Source organism: Macaca fascicularis, chromosome 10, assembly GCF_037993035.2.
Source record: "Macaca fascicularis isolate 582-1 chromosome 10, T2T-MFA8v1.1".
NCBI lineage: Eukaryota > Metazoa > Chordata > Mammalia > Primates > Cercopithecidae > Macaca > Macaca fascicularis.
The window spans coordinates 2,931,721-2,952,204 of record NC_088384.1 but is presented as its reverse complement, the minus strand read 5'-3'; the positions used below and the strand labels follow the sequence as shown (position 1 = coordinate 2,952,204).

At 60.2% G+C, this 20,484-nt stretch overlaps 1 protein-coding gene across 14 annotated transcripts in view; it reads left to right on the top strand.

Annotated features, from left to right (window-relative positions):
- Window positions 1–20,484, top strand: part of TAFA5 (TAFA chemokine like family member 5) — a 343,256-nt gene that overhangs the window by 137,283 nt on the left and 185,489 nt on the right. For all 14 annotated transcript variants that reach the window (XR_012418333.1, XR_010578287.2, XR_012418335.1 and 11 more), the window contains exon 2: window positions 18,169–18,318. Coding sequence is in view for 8 of the 14 variants with exons in the window: in XM_045363421.3 (XP_045219356.1) it covers window positions 18,169–18,318 (150 nt within the window). In the remaining 6 variants the exon portion in view is untranslated. The remainder of the gene's footprint in view (window positions 1–18,168; window positions 18,319–20,484) is intronic.

Below are 20,484 nucleotides of genomic sequence, written 5' to 3'. Positions count from 1 at the left end.
TGGGCACTGAGGCTGTCCATGGAGCCCGTGTTAGGCCGACCTCAGCGACACATGCCAGCAAGGACGGGGGGGTTGCATATTCTCCAGATGCTCCCAGGTGACCCAGCAGGCAGGTGTGTGCACTCACCTTACTCCCACAGTCCAGGCAGGGAAACGGAGGCTCGGTGCCGGGGAACCCTGCCTGGAGTGGAAGTTGCCATCCTGGTCAGGCTGGGACCTGCTGTCTCTGCAAGCCAGGCTGGGGTGGGTATAGGACGTGACTCTGCTGGCTCTGAGGTCTGGCCTGAGGCTCTGGTGGGTCCTTGGAGTTGAGGTGGACTTGGGAGGTGACGCAGCTGGCAGGAGGGCGGTTGCGGGGCATTTGGCAGCACAGGCTACCACGTTCCACCTCTTCACAGGCCCAGGCTAGGCTCGTAGGGACAGGGGGAGGCTGGCTGCTGCCCCACAGGACCCAGCTTGTTGGGGTTTCAGAGGAGCCCCCGCCTTGGCACACTCTCCATGCCAGCCCCAGCCCCTCCTGCTTCCTGGTCATCGCCCCCTTTGCCTCTGGAGTGTGGCCTTCTGCTCTCCCCTGCTGGGGTCCCGTAGGTTCCAGGCCCAGAAGATCTCTCCTGCTCAGATCATGTCACCGATCGCAGCTTCCTCTGCAGGTGCCCAGGTGCCCTGTGCCTGGCTTTTCTCCCAGGCGGGATGCCAGATCTGCTAAGGAGGGCACAGAAGGGCTTGCTCTCTGTGCAGCCACAGGCGCCTTCGCCACCCCCTCCAGGAGAGGCGATGCTTGGACCTGGTGAGCTCCCAGATGTGCTGTTGAGCTGGAGGAGCTTGGAGAAGCAGAGCTGCCGTGCCTGTGCCCTGTGTCCCCCCTGGAGCCAGAGACAGGGCATGGCTGTCTCCGGGAGGATTTTAGGCCCCTTGGTGGGGTGTTTCTCCTTAAGACAAATAGCCACTGCTGCACACAGCTCTGTGGCCACCCACAGTTATGGGAAGGATCAGACACGGCGGCGTGTCTGCCAGTCCTTACATGTGCCAGCCTCCCGCAAGGTAGAAGGCGTCAGGTTAATTAGGAGGCGGCACCTGGGGCTGTGGGTGGGGTCTGGGCGCGCAGGCGCACGGCTTGACCGAGAAGTGCAGAGCCGGGCGCCGTTTCTCTGAGGCCTGAGTCAAGTGGCGAGGAGAGGAGCTGCGAGGGCCACAGCACACTCGCGGCTGCCGGGCGGAGAGGAAGCCCTGGACCCTCTGCAGGCCCTGCCGGTGGCCTCCTGAAGGAAGGGACCCACCAGACCGGTGCTCTGGGGTCCCAGCGGCTCCCCTCGAGGTAGGCTGCACTTCAGCAACGCTCGCTTGAGGGCCGGGCCTGCTGAGGTTCTGTGCTTCAGCCCCATGTAGGCCCTCCCGCCCTCAGGGCCTGGCCCTGGGCAGACTCTCCCCTGCTTGTTCAGCTCACACACCCTCTCCCAGGCCTCCCATCCTCCAGCTAAGGAAGGAGGGACAGAGCCGGAACAACCCAGTGGTCCCTCCTCGTCCTGGCCTTGGCACCCCGGGGCCTCGGGAATGGGACACTGTGGAGCACAGCTGAGCCCATAGCTCTGCCTCCAGGCAGCCCTCCGGATGCCCTGCAGCTCGCAGCTCCCTGGGCCCCAACCCCTGCTGCTGCTGGTTTTGCTAAGTCCACCTCATTCCTGTGTTCCTCGTGCCTAGAAACGGTCTGAAAGACACGTGCATCCTCTTGAGACTGGGGTGGGAACATGTGGTAAACGCTGGGGAGTCACAGGTGTGGGCCACGCTGCATGGTCTCAACTAGGAACGGTTTTGCCCCTTGGGACATTTGATGATGTCTGGGGACAGCTGTGCTTGTTCCAATGTGGGATGCATGGGACAGTCCGCAGTGCAGAGACCCAACTCTATGTCCACATCGCCACCGCAGGAAACCCTGGGATTCTTGGGACGGTCCCTAGCACAGATTCCCAGCCCTGAGTCCCAGCCCTGACGTCCACATCGCCCCCGCAGGAATCCCTGGATCACGGCCCCCCGGATGGGAGAGGGCAGACGACACCCGGCAACGCTGAGTGTCCTCCCGGCAGAGGTGTGCATGCGCCTGGGAAATTGGAGCTGAGCTGGGGTCATGTCCTTTAAAACCTCTTGGGCTCCAGTGTTGGCCAGGGATCGCTGGGTCACCCTGCAAGCTGCATAGAGAGCCAGCTCAGAGAAGCCAGTCCCGGCCTGGCAGGAACTGACCCGACTGGGGTGGGGGACGAGCAGGTGCAGTGGGAGGCTGCAAATTCCAGATTCTCTAAATAGGGGGCTCTGCTTGCAGAACGGGGGCGGGGGATGAGCAGGTGGAGTGGGAGGCTGCAAATTCCAGATTCTCTAAATAGGGGGCTCTGCGTGCAGAACTGTGCTGGGCGTCTCTAGTTGGAGGAGAGCTCGCTGAATAACATGTCCCCTGTTTGCCCCAAATTACTCCCTGGCCCTGGCACTGACCAGCACAGGATGCCTTGTGGGTGGGGTGGGGAAATTCCAAGAGGGGCAGGCGCCCAGGGCTGGTGACAGGCACAGAGAAGGGGCTGCTTTGCTCCACTGCTGCCTCGGCCCTGGCCTTGGGGAGCGCGTGGCCTTTATTTATTGCCTTTGTTGAGTGGGTCAGCGGCATGTGATGACCAGGTGGGGGCTGTTGTGTCCACAACTTTCCAGCCCTGCTCGGGCCCAGGTCAGGTGGCCTTGCCTCCTTACTACGCAGGTGTGTGGGATAATTGGTGGGGCGCCAGGTGGACCCAGTGAGGCGCTAATAATGGGCCTCTCTGTGCAGTGAGTGCCGCTTCCAGAACAATGACAGTGTCCACATCTTCACCGCCCTCCATCAGGGGCTGCCTAGAAGCCACACAGGCTGCAGAGCTGGCTAGCGGGGTCCTGAATCACTGGGGTGATGAACCCCAGGCTCCAGGTGCTGGGGAAGGAAGCTGAGCACTTGGCTGTGGGGCTTCTTTTGTTTCTACCTGAAACCAGCCAGCCAGACCCCCGAGGACAAAGCAAAGTGAGCCCAAATCTGCCCCCTATACCCAGATACTCAGTGCCTCAGGGGCACCTGCGTGGGGGGAGCCCAGCGTGCGTGCTGGCTCTGGGATGTGAGGCCCAGGGTCACTGAGGGCAGGGGAACTCGGCGCGTCCTGCAGCCAGGGGCCGGTGCTCTGGGATGCAGTGTGGAGTCCCTCGTCTCCTGCAGGAACATTGCAGAGGGGGTCTGGCTCCCCACTCTGCCCTTTCTAAGGACGGAGCTCCTGGGCCAGGAGGATGCAGGTCTGCAGCTCCTTTGGCTCACCTACTCGAGAGGGTCAGGGGACCGGGACTGGGATGACCCGCCCTCTGCTGGGAGAGGCAGGCGGCCCTCGGCTGCTCTGGCGTCCCAGCCCCTCTGCCAGGCCAGGCCAGGGTGAAGTGGGCAACTTCAGGCTCCCCTGGCAGGAACTGCAGCCCACCCAGGTGTGCAGTCCCTGGTGGGCAGCCCCACCCAGCCACATACCTTCCAGGAGGGTCATGCTGGACACGCGCCTGCCCAGCCTCTCCAGCAGGGACTGACGTGGACAGGTCTCTGGTGGGAGGGGTTCCTCTGGTGTCCCAGTGCCCCAGCACCAGTGCGGCCCACGCAGCCATGCAGTGTGAGGGAGCGCTCTTGGACCAGAGCTCCTGCTGCCTCATTATCCAGATGCACAGCCCCGGCCTCACACCGGCCTCCCGAGCCCCGTGTTAACTGCAGAACAAATTAGCCAGACTCAGGCGCTGGGAGCAGGTTAATTAGTTGCTTTTGCCGAACCACAGCCTTGCGGCTGGATCTCAGGTTGAGAGGACTTAGGGGGAAATCTGACACCCTCCAGGTTTCCTGACATTCGCTAGACATCCCAGAACGTAAAGCATCTGCGTGGCAGTGTGGGAAGGACAGCAGGGGGCCTGGGGGGCAGCTGGGATGTGGTCTGGTTTAAATGCAGCTTCTCAGTTCCTGGCCGTGAACGGGTGATGGGACCCCTGAACCCCAGCCCCTGTAAAATGCAGACACGCCTGCCCACCTCCCAGGCAGTACGGGTTGCAGGGCTCCGGCCGGACACACGGCTCGGTGCAGGGAAATCCTGTGTTCCTTCATCACATTGTCCCTGAGTGTCGCGTGAGAACAAGGAATCCACCTTCTCCAGGGCCTAGGCTGGACGTTGTCTTCCTAAACGCCGTCTCCCACCTGGGAGTCGGGAGTGGCTGGGGTGCAGGTCTTTCCTGTGGGCCCAGGGAGCCCCCCACATGTGCAGCTTCCTGGCCACCGTCCTCAACCCTTACCACCACGGGCCCTGCCTGCCTCCCACCTGCTGTGGGCCTGCCTGGTGTGGGTTGAGGCTTTTCTGACCAGAGGCAGACGGGTGTTAATCCCGTGGGGTAATTTTACACCGTGAGAAACCCAGTCCAGAAGCAGACGGGTGTTAATCCCATGGGGTAATTTTATACAATGAGAAACCCAGTCCGGAGGCAGACGGGTGTTAATCCCATGGGGTAATTTTATACAGTGAGAAACCCAGTCCGGAGGCAGACGGGTGTTAATCCCATGGGGTAATTTTATACAGTGAGAAACCCAGTCCAGAGGCAGACGAGTGTTAATCCCATGGGGTAATTTTATACAGTGAGAAACCCAGTCCAGAGGCAGACAGGTGTTAATCCCACAGGGCAGTTTTACAGAATGGGAAACCCAGGCCACTGCCCTTGCTTTGCCCTGACCCCTTTGGTGCCAAGTTTTGGGGTGGGGTCCAGAGTTACACCCTGAGGTCCACCCTGAAGTCCACTGCGCTGCTGCCTGGCCAGGCTGGGGCCCGGATCTCTGAGCTTGGTGCCTGCTCCCCTTGCGGGGATACTAGGGTGAAACAAGACACACAGAACGTGCCGGGCCCTGGAGAGGCTGCGAGCACCCCGGGGGTTGAAGGGTCCCCTTGGGGAAGCCCCCTGTGGAGACTGTTTTCTGTGTTGGGCATTGAAGGGCCCTGGCCCTGGGAGTTTTTTTCAGTCATGGATGCCTTGGGACCTGGCTGCGAGGGCCCTGACCCCTCCTGGTGAGGGGCAGCAGAGGCTGGCGGCCTCCTCGTCATCCCTGCAGAGAGAATTGAAGGCTCCAGGGCGGTGTCTCTGCAGCCCCAGGCAGAGGCTGGGCTGGAGTGAGGTCACTGCTTGGCCTGCAGAGTTGGTGGCAGGCATAGACTACAGCACTAGAGACCCCCATGGGCCTGCAGCATCCTCAGTTCCACTAGACGGCTGCAGGCGTGCACTTCCTGGGGCTGGGAATGGCGCTCACAGCCATCCTCAGTCCTGGTCCCTGGTGCGGGTGGGGCCGGGCCCCATGGAGGCGATTCCCAGGGGCTCCCAGGAGCCCGGAGAGCCGGGCTGCCCCCCCTGGGCAGCAAGGAGGAGGCTGGGTCGCCTGGAGGACTCCAGAACCAACCTGAACCCCACGACCTTTGCGGGGAATGAACCAGTGAAGGGATGAGGAGGGCACGAATGTTACCGGCCCACCATGGCAGGGAGAATGTTACAGCCTGGCTGTGGCCTGTGTCGTCTGCCCACCATGGCAGGAAGAGTGTTACAGCCTGGCTGTGGCCTGGGAGGCTGGGCAGGTGGTGGTTGCACAGACATTCCTGAATGCTGGAGAGACGGGGCCCATGCTCCTGCCCCAGGGGCGTGGTGGTAGGCCCGGGTGTGTTTGTGGAATGTTCTTGAAACAATACAGCTTATTTTCAGGGGTCTCACCACCGGTGTGCAGGGCCCCTTCTCTCTGCCCCACCTCCCTCTCTCTCGAGCTCCCTGCTTTGCTCTGTGTCTCTCTTCTCCCTTTTTTTTCTCTCTCTCTCTCTCTCTCTCTCCCCCTGCTTTGCTCTGTCTCTCTTCTCTCCTCTCTCTTTTCTCTCTCTCTCTCCCCCCATGCTTTGCTCTATGTCTCTCTTTTCCCTCTCTCTGCATCTTTCTTGGTGCAGATTCCTCCTGAACAGAGCCAAAAAGGGAGGCTTCTCTAGGGAGCGATTGGTGGGGGTGGCTGGGGGTGTTAGTGGGTCCTGGTGTTTCTGTTGTCGTGACCATGTGAGTCCATTTGTTTAAATGACTTGTGGAAAGTTACATACTAAGTCATTTTTAAAGTGAAGATGAGGATATGGGAGGAAGCCAGAACGTGGAAACGGTGGAATACTGAGAAATTGAATGTTCATTCACAGTGCTGATTTGATTTCTCAGGGGTATCTGTGCCACTGTGTTTATTTCTCACAATCGTGGGTGAGAAGCGGCCCCCTAGGACCTGGGCGAGGCCCTCACGCTTTCCAGGGGGCAGCTTGTCACTCAGAGGGCCTGGGGGTGCAGGGCGTGTTGACGGTGGCACTGCCCCCACTGCCCTCAGCTGCCCGGCGCACCGACTCAGCAGGTGGGAAGTCATGGCCAGAGGAGAGTCTCCCTTTCCTTGACATTCACTCATTCACTCATTTATTCACTCACTTATTCAATCATTAACTCATTCATCACTCATCACACATTCACTCATTCATTAACTCATTCACTCACTCAATCACTCATTTATTCACTCCTTCACTCCTTTACTCATTCACTCACTCCCTCATTCATTAACTCATTCACTCATTCACTCATTCATTGACTCATTTAGTCACTCATTCACTCATTTATTCACTCCTTCACTCTTACTCATTCACTCATTTATTCACTCCTTCACTCTTTTACTCATTTACTCCTTCACTCCTTCACTCCTTTACTCATTCATTAATTCATTCATTCATTCACTATTCACACATTCATTCATTCACTGATTCACTCAGTCACTGATTCGCCCACTCAGTCACTGATTCACCCACTCACCCACTCATTGACACATTCAGTCCTAATTTACTCAGTCATTCTCTCACTCACTCACTGAGTCACTCACTTGGTCACTCATTCATTCATTCATTCACCCATTCACCCTCTCGTTCATCTACTCTCACTCATTCACCCTCTCACTCATTCATTCACTCCCATTCATTCATTCAGTCACTCAGCCACTCCCTCAGCCACTCCCTCATTCACTCTCTCATGCACTCACACGATCCTTCCTTCATCTGCCTTTGCCAGTCATTCATGAAGTGCAGTCCATACTGGGCTGGGGGACAGGAAGGAGCAGACCCACGGGGCATCTGGGAGGAGCTTGCTGCACTTTTTGGTTTATGTCCACATCAAAGAGGAAAAGCAAGTCTGGCCCAAAGCAGGGTCCCAGGGAGCCATTTTCCTGAGGTAAGAGGGATCCGCTACCCTGGTCAGGGAGGTGCACGGGCAGTGTCCCCTACTCCACCATCCTGTCTGGGCTGCTCTGGGCCTGGGGCCTGGGGCGTGGGGACGGAGAACACAGAGCATGGCCGGCCTTGTTCCTGGTGTGGCCTGATGCATGTGAACAGAGCTCCATCCACCTAGCACCAGCCAGAGCTAGAGAGCAGGGCCAGCCCCCGGTGTGACCTGATGCATGCCAACAGAGTCTATCAACCTAGCACCGGCTGGGGCCAGAGAGCAGGGCCAGCCTGTCTCAAGCCAGCCGGGACTGGGCCTGAGAGGTTGACGTGTGCTCGGGCAGCCCGGTGGGCAGGCGTAGCTGGTGGAGGGCACAGCCTCGAGAAGCAGGGACCAGGGTCCTGAGGGCAGGTAGCCCCTGAGGCTGGTTAGGGCCTGGGAGGAGCTGGGGCTTCCCAGCCTTCTTCAGGGCAACCACAGGCTGACCTCCAGCCGCTCTGCCTTCCTGGCTGCCTCTAGCAACCATCTCCCAGTACCTACCCAGGGGGCCTAGAACCTTGCAGAAGCAGCTCGTCGTCCGTGAGGGCATCTGTCTTCCCCGGCATCACTGCGCGGTGCATTTCAGTGGCTCTTGAGCAGTCCCTGCGTTTCTGTCTTGAACCCTCCATCCCAGCTAAGGGGGGCAGAGTCCCACCAGCACTCACCCTTTCCTGGGCATCGCACCCATGCTCTCTCCTGGCCTGGTTCCTTCTGTGTCTGCAGGGCACATTCCCAGGCCTCTCCAGGTGCAGCCTGGGAACCCGAGAGAGAAGGAAGGGGCTTCTGCCGGTGGCGCTGGGCGTTTTTTATTCAGTGCCCCGAGGAGCCAACGCAGGGAGCTGAACGGCAGATGCTCTGGCTTGGGTCCTGCGGGGCTGAGCAGCCCCGGCCATTGTTGTAATCATAGCCACTGTTGCCTTTTTATTTGTATTATCGTCTTCTCCACCTGTTTCTGTCGGATTTCACAGGCGGCTCTTGGCACACTTGGCCCAGGCAGAGCTTGGGAAGAGCTGCAGGTCCCAGGCACCTCCCTCCTCCCTCCCAGCCACCCACGCACTTCCTGTGGGCCCTGCTCACATTTGCAGGTCCACAGGCAGTGGCCAGACTGGCCAGGCCACAGGCAGGTGCTCCCGGCAGTGGTGGGAGCCGGCTGAAGATTCCAGGAGGGCCATGGGAGGGGCTGGCCAGTGGGGACACAGGGAGGCGTTGCCGTCAGATGGCCAGGTCACTTCAGTTGATGTTTCCCTGAGATCGTTGACTTTGCCAGCAACGCCAGCATTCTATTTCACAACTATGTGAGTGAGGGCAGCCTGGGCCAGCCGCTGGCTGTTCCATGGGGGAACCAGGCTTCCATGATCTCCCGCACACGTGTAATTGCTTCTGTTGAAGTCAGACTGTGGCGGAGGAGTTGATTTTGGGATTTAGTAACAAACTCGATTTCACTGTAACCTAAATATTGAGACTGTGATACTCCATCGGATCCTAACGAGCGCATTTTCTGTGTTTTTAATCCTCATGCTAAGTGTCTAGACGATCCGGGATAAGACTAAACATGAGTCACTTTACGAGTTGGAGCAGAGCTACCTGTGTGGATGGCTGTGACGTGGAGGTGAGGGCTTCTGTTGTGGGGAGAGGAGAGGCTCCCTGGAAATCGCTGTTCCGGCCTCAATGGTGCCCCCACTCGTGGCAGGGCCCTGCTGCCTCCGAACCCCAGGAGCCCCAGGGCTGCTGCCATGGAGCCTGGAGACGGCTGGGCCTGAGGCCTGCAGCTTGGGGTAGAGCTAGTATGGGTGTGGACTGGTACCCTGGCTGAGCAGGAGTCTGGCATCCTCTTCCAGGAGTGACAGGATGAGGCAGCTGTGCCCAAGGAGGACAGCCTCGGTGTAGGGCAGCGTGTAGTCCAGCTGGATGGGACAGGCGCAGGGCCCTGGGAGGCTGAAGCCAGGGCTCTGGACCCTCCTGGCCCCTGCCCCACGGTGTGGGCAGAAGGGGCCAAGTGAGCAAAGCCGGGGTTGCCAGATGATGTTCCTGGCCAGCTGCAGGGGCCCTGACTGGGGACTTCTGGGAGAGTGGAAGCGGAGGTGTCTGCAGGGGAGCAGCCTTTCCGAGTCCCTGGCTCTGCCCCCACACCTGCTTTGTCAGGGCACAGACACCTGTATGGTGGACAAGGCACACAGGCCTCCGAACAGGGCCGTGGCTCCTGGGGCGTGCCTGTGTGTGAAGATCTGTGTGTGCGTGTACCTCACTAAATGAGTGTGGCATAGGAGTGCATGTGTGCCTGTGGGGAGTGTGAACTCATGGTGGCGTGTGCACACATGTGTGCGTGTGCATATGTGCAGTGCCCGTGCAGCCCAGGCGGCCTGTGACAGGAAGCCTGGCGGGGCTGGTCTCCGCCCCAGAGCTCTGATGTCTCAGCTCAAGAGTGGTTCCTGCTGACCCCTGCTCGCCTGTCTGCCTTTCTTACCTTGTCTCTTGGCCTCAGTCCACACCGACTGGCTAGTTTCACCCACAATAAAAGCAGTAATAATAGTAACCTCCCAATTGATGTGCGGAGCCAGCGTTATGGGCAGCAAAGTGCCTTCGCAAACCCTGTGGTACGAGGCAGCCTTGCCAGCCTGAGCTCTGCCGTTATCCCTGCTGGTCTCGCATCTGTAATGAAATCCCGCACCCTCGCTCAGGGGTGTGGTGTATGTGTTTCAGGTGTGTGCACGTGTGTGTGCGTGTCGGGCATGTGGTGTGTCTGTGACAAGGCAGAGTAGAACTCACAGCCTCGTGTCCAGCCCAAGCCATCGACGTCCCCAACGCCTTCCCAGCCACCCCCACCCACCCGGCACAGCCGAGCAGTTTCCCACGCCAGCGGAAACTCTCCCTGAGGCGTTTCTCCTTCCGGTTTATGAAGAAGTCTCCTTGTGTAACGCCTTGAAAACAGAGCCATGCACAGATTTGGGACCTGGGATCCTGAGGTTGTCCTGCCCAGGGGTCACTGCAGAGGGAGTCTTGTCCTGCTAAACTGACAAGACAGTTACTGAGGACATGATGCAAGGGGCACCCAGGGTGTTAGAAATTGCCCACCTCGAGATTCTCAGTGGCCAAGAGCACTCACCTGCGGGTATGGGGCACTCAGTGAGCATACAGGCGTGTCTTGTCTGTCACCATGCCCTGGCAGTGCCAGTCCAGCTGCTGGCATTATTCACACCTTCTTCCTTGAGAGCTACTCCTACAAAGCGAATGACTGGTCACAGGGTACACGTGTCTTAGACCCCTGACACTACGACCTGGGCCACCACACACAGGCAGCACCCCCTGACACTAAGCCCTGGGTCACTGCACACAGGCAGCACCCCAACACTAAACCCTGGGTCACCGCACAGAGGCAACACCCCTCCCCTGACACTAAGCCCTGGGTCACCGCACACAGGCGACACCCCGACACTAAGCCCTGGGACACCGCACACAGGCAACACCCCTCCCCTGACGCTAAGCCCTGGGTCACCGCACACAGGCGACACCCCGACACTAAGCCCTGGGACACAGCACACAGGCGGTACCCTGTGACACTAAACCCTGGGTCACCGCACACAGGCAGCACCCCGACACTAAGCCCAGCTCTTCTGGCCTCATTTCCTCCCAGGTCCCAGCTCAGAGATGGCGCCCATGCAGGTGGGCAAGACAGGCTGAGGACACCGCGTTGCCCCACCCATCACTTGGACACAGGCTGGTCTGTGAGCGCTCCCTACGGGAACTCTGGATGGCCCTATGGCGCCTCCTTTTCTCCCTGTTGGGGACCTGCCCCTGGGCCCCACCTTCCCAGTGGCACTGTGGGTCACCTCAGGCCGTCCCCTGCCCTCAGGCCTGCCGGGCCCCTCAGCTGCACCTTGCTTTTGGTCTGACCAAGCACAGAGCTGACATTTGTGGTGGGTAAATACCACCCTTTTGGTCTGTGCCTGTCAAAGTCATTTTGGATCTTCATCCTGTCATCCGTCACATCAGACATCCTCCCAGATCTGTGTCACAGCCTGGCAGGATCACATGGTTTGTCTGTCTGCGCCCCACGGGTGGCAGGAGCTGCTCCAGAGGGACCAGGCTGAGCTCCAGACACCCTGAGGGCCTGTTTCCCGCCAGGGAGGCCCCAGCCTGGCCCCTGAGTGACTCCCTTTGTCACACCTCCTGGAGCCTGGACCTGGTCAGTGACCCCCTGAAGCTACTCCCAGGTGCCCCCACTGTCCCACCAGCCCCCACCCAGCACCTGGAAGGAGGGGGCACTGCCTGTCTCCTAGACATTCTCCCTGGACCTTCCAGTGACCTGCCCAGCCTGGGTGGTCCCTTGCTTTGAGGACTCTGCAGGGATTTGAGGGGCTTCTGTCATGGCCACCAGTCTGGTCTTTCCTGGGTCCAGCCATCTCCCCTGTCATAACTTGACTCACTCATAAAAACAGAGTGGCTGGACTGGGTCCTGTACCCACCTCTACTCAAGTCCACAGCGTCCTTCCCGCCGTTGCCTGCCGGGGTCCCGGAGAGCCGGTGGTCCCAGGGTCTGGGCAGGGCTCTGGGAGTTTGCTGCACAGATACTTTCTTCAGTGCCCTGCCCCTCATCCGCAGGTCCCAGATCGTGACCCCCAGGCCTGTGGCTTCAGCGCTGTGAGCTGTTTCTGTAAAGTTTGTAGGAACCGAGGTGATGCTGGTGCTAGCCTGGGTGGGTTGCGCAGGGCTTGCTGCAGTCCCTGAACCCAGTCCAGCCCATGCCCTGCTGTGCCAGTGCAGCAAATGGGGCCGGCGCCAGGCTTTTCGGCTCTGCAGGCCTCAGACTCCCAGAGACCACCAGACCACTCCTCGGTTCCTGCCCTGGGACAGTGGAGGCTCGGCCTAGCCCCCAGCAGGGCTCCCAGACAGGTCTACCATGCAGCTCTGCTGGAGGGTGGAGGGTCCCACGCTATGTGGGAGCTCAGAGCTGGCGTCTGAGTGGGCATGGGGGCGTGCCAGCACCCACCACCCTCTGCATGCTGACGAGGGACGTGAATGGCCCACAGCCTGCAGAAGCTCCTCCAGCCTGCGTGCCTAGCACAGACGCAGCCTGGGCTCCCTTGGCAACCAAGGCTGGCTTATCTCAGCTGTCAAGTGGGGTATGCTTCTACGGTGGGGCTTTCCCTGGGTCGTGGTCTCCCTTTTTGGCTCAGACACAGCCAGCTGGGCGGGCAGGACAGGACAGGGCAGGGCTGGGCTGTGGGTGATGAGAGGCATTTACCCCGGGGCAGTTTCTTCCAGAGACGGCGGGGGCTCCTAAGTATGCAGGCTCTCCCAGCCATGTGGCTCACAGACAGTGCCCGGCTCACACCTGGCTCTGCCTCTCAGGGGTCTTCTCTGTATGGCACAGAGCTAGGCTGCCTCCCTAATTCAAAGGCCAGGGGACAAGCTGAGAAGTGGTCTGTCCAGGCTCCCCAGTTGGGGGGGTGTTGGTGGGGGTCTGCCCTGTGGGACATCTTCTGCCTGAAGCTGAGACCGTGGTGGCACTGTGGCCCCCCTGCCGGGGCAGTGGGAACAGTGACCTGTGGTCTCTGGTGGTTCCCTGCTACCTTAGAATTCCAGGTGGCCACATTCTTTCTTCAGAAGGGGGTCTCTGTGAAATGATGCATGACAAACACCACTTATGGAAAGGAGGTTTCCTGTGATCGACCCGTATGCACCCTGACAGAAGGTCAGGTCTGGGGATGTGTTCCGGGAGGGGCTGGTCCTGGGGCTGGAGGGGTGGATTCTTTCTTTTTTAAAATCTCTCTCTCCGACTTCTGATTTTTGCCACACGATGATGTCACTGCCTTTCTAAGAAAACTCCCCCAAAGGCAGCTTTGTTCTTTTCCATTCTGACGGTGGCTGCCCCTCCCCCCCGCACGCCCTCCCCTCGCACACGCGTGTGCACACGGCCTCGCTCCCTGGGAGCCCTCGGCAGGCCCCTGGTCCAGGCCAGCCCAGCGGAAAGGCCACCGTTGGGGGCCTGCAAGGTCCCGCATCCTCTCAGCAGAGACCACTCCCCAAGCACTCTGCCTGGGCTTTGTGGGAGTTGGTGCTGGAGAAGGAATTGTGATTACTTGCTTTATTTTTGAATGTTTTTCCTTCCGGTCTTAAAAGCAATGCAAACTCTTTATTTAAAAACAAAAAGATGAGAGAAGAGAAAGAAACACCATCCCCTATCTCCGAGAAAAGGCTGGCACCGTGGGTGGACCAGCAGCACACTGAGGGGGCAGCCTGGTGGAGGGGCCTGTGCTTTGCTGAGGGCACTAAGCCCTGTGGGGGGCCCTTGCCACTATCCCAGCCCTGCCAGATCCCCAGGGGACCCCAGAACTTCCCAAATGACCTCCTTCTAGAAGCTGGGCAGGTGCAAAGGGGTGGCCTGGGAACCCGGGTCTATCCTGCACCTCCAGACATCAGGACGCCTCAAGGCTCTCACACCCCACAGGCAGTCCTGGTGTGGCCTCCCCAGCTCCTGACTCCGGGTGGGCCCATCCTCCCTTCTGAACCCCTGTTTCTGAGAATGAGGAGGTTTTGGAGCTCGTGAGCAGAAGAGCAGTCAGCACTGGATGGCAGCCGAGCATCACCTGGCACTTGGAGCCAGACCCCTGAGTACCCTGTCGCTGCAGCCTGGAGACCAGGCTGGCCAGGACCCCTCCCCAAAGGCCTCGCAGTGGGCAGAGATTGGGGTGTGTGTGGGCGTACATACCATGTGAGTGACTCTGTGGTCTGTGTGTGTGGAGTATGTGGTGTGTGGCCTGCGTGGTCTTTCTGTGTGGTATACGCTGACCCACGTGTGTGGATTGTGTGGTCTGTGTGTGGTGTATATGGGCACATGTGTGGTCAGTGTGTGGTATGTACATTCACACGTGTGTGGGTGTGTTCTGTGTGTGCACGTGTGCGGTGTGTGTACATGCACATGTGTGTGTGAGTCCCGTGTGGTATGAGGGGAACAGCTGTGGGAGAGCCAGGGAGCTCCACTCTGGAGCTCCAGCCACCCTGGCTCTTGGCTGCCCTGGCCCTGTCAGTAGTCCCAGAAGGAGGTTTTGGGGTCACTCAGGTGTTGGGCTGGGTGTTCTCATTTGGAGAATGGGACCCTGGGGTTGGGGTGAGTCCTGGGCCAGCCCCTGGCCTGGCAGAAGCCATCCCTGCCCTTGCATCTACTGCAGGCTCCAGGCATCCACCTGCTGGGGCTGAGCCGAGGGCCACGACAGCCCAGAAAGGCTCAGAGGCACCACGGCCCGGCTGCCACGTGGATCTCAGATGCTGGCCTCCAGCACCATGGGAGAAGAACGTGTGCTGTTGAGGCTGCCCAGTGCACAGCTCGCCGTGGCGCTCTGTTACGCAGGAAGCTCCTGCACAGCCCTGACGCCTCCTCTAGGAAGCCTCCCGGTGGCCGCAGGGCAGGGATGTAGGGGTGGCTTTGTTTCAGGGCTCAGTACCATCTTGTCTACATAATTTGGTTCGAATTGTGTACCTGAGGACTGAGAGTTTGGTTGGCCGTGGCTGGTTTGGGGGCCGCCTGGGTGAGGGTGAACTGGGATTGGAAACCCTCCAGTGCACCTTGGTGTGGCCCTGCCCAGTGTGTGGCACCTGTGCCCCTTACAGAGGAGGAGGGCAGCTAGGAGGGACAGCGGCTTGCCCGGGGCGCTGGCCATGCCAACACCCTGGCCGGTCAGGTAGCGCCTGAGGGGTGGGCTGTGTGGTTGGTGACTTAGTGACCAGGCTCAGCAGCAGGGCGAGCAGGCTGTCTCAGGCTCAGTGGTACCCCCACCACTGCTGTGGCCGTCTCCCCATGGCACCAGCTACTGTGCGTGGATGATTCCAGAGAACTGCCTCATGCTGGGCCCTGCCCCAAGGAGGCGGGTGGCCTGGACACCGTGAGTCTCTGCTGGGGCTGATGTTAGAGGGAAGGGTCTGGGGTCAAGGCAGCGGCAACGCAGCCTGGAATAGTGGAGTGGCCCAGAGCCAACCTGCAGAGCTTAACACAGCAGCCGGGGACCATACTCCGATCATAGCGACTTCTGCATAAATCACCACGTAAGGACGTGTGCTCGGGACCCGCCCAGATGCGTGCTACTCCGCAGCATGGCTTTGACGCAGTCACCGCTGTTATCCGGAGAGAAGCAGCACCTCATCCTCCCGGATGCTCTTTCCCCGCGGTATTTACTCATCCACTCCTTCACTTGTTCATTTGGTATCTCCCTTTTCTGGGAGAAGTGTGTAATTTTGTGTGCATTTTGCCCTCCCTACAGCCTTCGGGGAGGTGGCCCCGACAGGGCAACGAGGGTTTTGCTCATCGTGGGAGGGGCTTGGTGGTGGGGTTGGTTCACAGTCCCCGGGGAGGCCCCTGCTGCCCCAGCATCCTTCCTGTGAACTCATGCCACGTGCACCCCGCAGCCATGCACCGGCCATGGCTCAGCAGGCCCCTATGCACTGGGCTCTGCAGCCAGGCCTGGGCCACCTTGGACAGCTCCATGCCCTGCACCGTGGGCAGAAGGGGCTGAGGCAGGCCGGTCTGGTGCCCACTGGAGTTGTTCCCTGTGCTTCCTGGTCACAATCAGACATGGGCACTCCCCAGGTTTGAGGACAGCCTGAGCCGTGTTGGGTGTTGGGGTGAGAGAGCTGGACGACCCCTCCAAGTTCCTCCAAGCCACACCCTACTAGTACATGTGACGTCAGCTCTGGCCAGGGTGCTGGGCTGGAGGACCCAGAGGTGACAATTGACAAGGCAGGTGCCGGAGGAGGGGGCGTCTAAGGTTATCGTAGGAGAAAGAGTGGGATGGATAAGGAGGGGCACCCAGGCTGGAGAAACAGCTGCTGGGAAGCGCCCAGGCATTGCCTGCAGGTTCCTCTCTGCAAGGCTGGAATGGCCACCCTTCGTCCCTCATGCACCCACCACGGCTTTCCTCGGAGTCACCTCCCTGCCATCCTGTTGTTCTGAGCCCCCCAGGCAGCCCCCAGACTCTCTGCTGATCTCCACAGGCTGGGAGCCCTGAGTCCGGGCATCTGTAATGCTGCCGCCATCTCCCTCAGGTGGAAGGAGCCGCTGGGGAGGAAACCACACTGTTTTCTCACTGCCGGGGCCGCTGGGGAGGAAACCACACTTCTCACTGCCGGGGCCGCTGGGGAGGAAACCACACTGTTCTCACTGCTGGGGCCGCTGGGGAGGAAACCACACTGTTCTCACTGCCGGGGCCGCTGGGGAGGAAACCACACTTCTCACTGCCGGGGCCGCTGGGGAGGAAACCACACTGTGTTCTCACTGCCGGGGCCGCTGGGGAGGAAACCACACTGTTCTCACTGCCGGGGCCCCAGGGTGCTGCACAGGCGAGGGCTTGCAGCAGGCGCTCGTTACCTGCTCGGAGGAAGGAGTGAGGCAGCCAGTGAGTGGACATCCAGGTGGTTCCAGGGAGCAGGTGTCCACGTGGCGCTGGATGGCAGGGGACCTGTCACTCACCATTCAGGGTGGATTTGGGCAGCACTGGCTGAGGGACAGGCTCCATCCTGCCCTGGGGGTGCTGGGTTTTCATCTTTACCTGGAGCGCGGGCACTGTCTTTATCTGTCAGTGTTAACATCTGGCCGTGATTGGCGGTGGCCGTGCCGCGTTTTACCAGCAGAGTGGCGTCTTAGATTCCATGGGTTGATTTGCAGGTAGAACTTCCTGGTGTTTCACCTTCCCACTCCTGAGACGCCCGGGCTGCCCGCCCCTTGCAGAGACAGCCTTCTCCTTGGAATTTAGGGGATGTGGAGGGGGCAGCGAGGAAAGCCAGGGAAATTATTTATGCTGGCACCTTTGGAAGAAATGTGCCCCTTCTCTGTACCACAGGTGATCTCAGACCCTGACTCTGCCCCCAGGGTCCTTCCCGCCTACCTCCTGCCCCGTGGGGTGTCTGTAATGTGGGGAGCAGAGGTGGTATGACGAGAGATCAGGGATGCAGGGTACCCCTGTGGGAGCCTGTCCACGACACCCATGGGTGATGGGTGTCTGCACAGCACATCCATGAAGTTTGGGTGTACCTGTGTCTGCATGGGCACGTGCACCCCTGGGGAGCATATCCTTATGTGCTGCTAGTGAGCCTGGGCCCCCTGGCCTTAGTGTGCTCATACCTGGGTGGCACCCGTGTAAACCTGCATGCCTGTGGCTCACTCCAGGGGTGTGGTGTGTGCACATCTGTGCCTTGTGTGCGGCCATGTGTGCCTGTGTGCATATATGTACATGCACATATGTGTGTGGGGGCGTGCACGGCACTGTGGGAGGGCAGAGGAAACCCTGAACGCTTTGGCATTGATACACACAGTGGTGCCTGCCTGCTCATGCCTCTGTACCCAGGCGGGGATGGCAGTTCCTCCCTGGCAGCGTGGCTGGTTCCACACAGCCTTTGACAAGCCTGAGAGGGGGTCTGACCTGTTTTCCGGCTCCAAAATGCCATGCCCTGGGTCCAGTGTGCTGGCGCTTGGGAATGGAGACCAAGCACTGTTCCTCGTAGAGCCCGGCTTCCCTCCAGCAGCGCCTGATTGTGTGCAGGAGAGCCAGCTCCCTCCTCGTGATCCGAGCCTTTCATTTCCGGGCGTGACAAAGATGGGGCTGCGTTTAATTTCCTGTCTGCCAAGGCAGTGCTGCCTGAACGCCAGGCTGTGCACAGGGTGGAGGTCGCCGACTTGACCCAGCTCTGGCTTCCATCGAGCGCTCCTTGCTGGCAGCCTTCGAGGTGCTTTCGGACGCTCCCTCTGAGTGAAGCGGTCTCCCTGCCCTGTGGCCTGGCTGCCGGGGGCCCCTTGGTGGGTGGGCTCTGGCTATGGGTGTCTGTAACGTGTGGCCACTCATTTGCTTCTGCTCCTCTCTGCAGGTCAGCTGGCCGCCGGCACCTGTGAGATTGTGACCCTGGACCGGGACAGCAGCCAGCCTCGGAGGACGATCGCCCGGCAGACCGCCCGCTGTGCGTGTAGAAAGGGGCAGATCGCCGGCACCACGAGAGCCCGGCCCGCCTGTGTGGACGGTAAGCACCTGCAGCCCTGGGACCCCTCCGGGCGCTGAGCGCGGCATCCCCGAGGGTGCCTCTTCCCTGATGCGGCCCCTTCCCTGAAGGTCCCCCTAGGCCTTGGTGTATCCTCAGGTCAGGCCCCTGGCCATTGGCACAGCTGCTCCCATGGATGTGTGAGCTTGTGGCTTGGGGACTGGCTGGGGCGCAGTCTCCAGTTCCTGGGGGTGGTCAGGGAGATGCCGGCACCCTGCCTTACTTGCCTGTGTGTGGGGGTCTCTTGCCCGAGGCTGTGGTTCTTTGGTGTTGCCTCTGGGAGAGGAAAAGGACAGCAGAGGGGCCGTCTGCAGGACGGCGAGGTCCCCTGGGTGCTGTTCCGTCGTCTACGTGTGGTCTGGCCGAGGCTGCTAGCGGGACCTGGCTCCTTGTCTCTGGGTCTGACCAGTTCAAGACACTCTCGTGCCTAGGCTCGGGAGGCCACAGCTCCGGCCCCCATGGGCTCTGAGCACGTGCAGAGGAGCGCCTGCTGTCAGCTGGTGGTGATCCCCGGCCCCTAGATGTCAAGCTGCTGACAAGCTGCGCTGTGGCTCAGCCTTGCTGGAAAGGGCACTTGGAAAGGGCACCTGCTATGAGGTGGCACAGGGTGGGAGGGGCTGTCCTGGCGCCTGGTGGGAGCCTGTCCGCTGGTAGGGAACTCTGCTGTACATATGCTGTTGCTGACTGTAGGGGGAGTGTGGGCTTGACCAAGGTCTTTGGTGACTAGCCAGGCTCAGGGGTCAGTGTGAGACCTGGGAACCCCACAGCCGGGACCCCCCCAAGGCCCAGTGTGTCCTGGGAAGGCGTCTGGTGTCAACACCAGCCAAAGGTCAGGGGTGGGCGCGTAGGGCCGGCATTAAATCCAGGCTGCCCGCCCCCCTTGTGACCAGAGTGGGTGGGGAGACCCCTCCCTGGGGCAGATATGGGCACTGCTATGGGCCTAGCCGGCAGCAGCCGTGTGCCAGTCCAGGCAGCCATGGGGTGAAGGAGCCCACGCGGGGTATTGGATGCCTTGGTTCCAGGCGCAGCAGCTTGACCACAGCCCAGGAGAGAGTGCAGGGAGGGAGGGTCCCCTGTGGGTGAGATGCGGAGTCCCCTAGGCGGGGGGCCTGAGGCCACTCCTTGGGGTGGAGAGAAACCAGCATCCCTGAGTGGCAGGCGTAGACTTGAGCTGCTGTGGGGTTGCCCTCGTGCTGCGGCCTGGTGGGGGCAGAGGCCCTGCAAAGCCAGGAGAAGGTAGGGGCAGGGGCTGGGCAGGAGAAGATAGGGGCAGGGGCTGGGCAGGTGGAGTAAGGCCGAGGATATATAGGGGTGTCACTGGCTGGTGGCCCCTCCAGGCCTTGGTGGACTTCAGGGCAGCTATATCCGTGGCATCCTGCACTGAACATGGGTGCAGGCATCTTAGGCCGGGTGCAGCGCTCACTGGCCTTCCAGGGACGTGGTGCAGGGACCTGTGGAGATGGGTCCCAGACTCAGCTGGCCCACCCCATGGAGGGCAGACCCCTGCCAGGCTTCCCAGGGCTGGATTTGGAGTCCGGGTTTTCTGACTCTGGTCAAGGGTCCTTTTCTCCCCTGCTGCCCCTGCGGGGGCTCCAGATACCCAACTTCAGATCCCACCGACTCTGCCCAGGAGCCCGACGTGGGCAGCCTTGCCCTTGTGCTGTGCTGTGATCTGGAACACGGGGTCAGGGATAGAGCCTGCTGCTTCGTAGGTGCTGGTGAAGGTCCATGGAGAAGGGATGGGGCGCACAGAGATAGGGCCGAGGTATCCTGAGCACCCCACGGGGGGAGGCGGCTGCACTAGGAATAAGAACGCCCGTGTAAGCCGGACGCAGTGGCTCACGCCTGTAATCCCAGTACTGTGGGAGGCTGAGGCAGGTGGATCACGAGGTCAGGAGTTCAAGACCAGCCTGGTCAAGATGGTGAAACCCCATCTCTACTAAAAATACAAAATTAGCTGGGCGTGGTGGCGTTCACCTGTAATCCCAGCTACTTGGGAGGCTGAGGTGGAGAATTGCTTGAACTCAGGAGGCGGAGGTTGCAGTGAGCCGAGATCGCACCACTGCACTCCAGCCTGGGCGACAGAGCGAGTCTCAAAAAAAAAAAAAAAAACAAAAACAAAACTCCCAGTATGACCAGGAGAAAGGT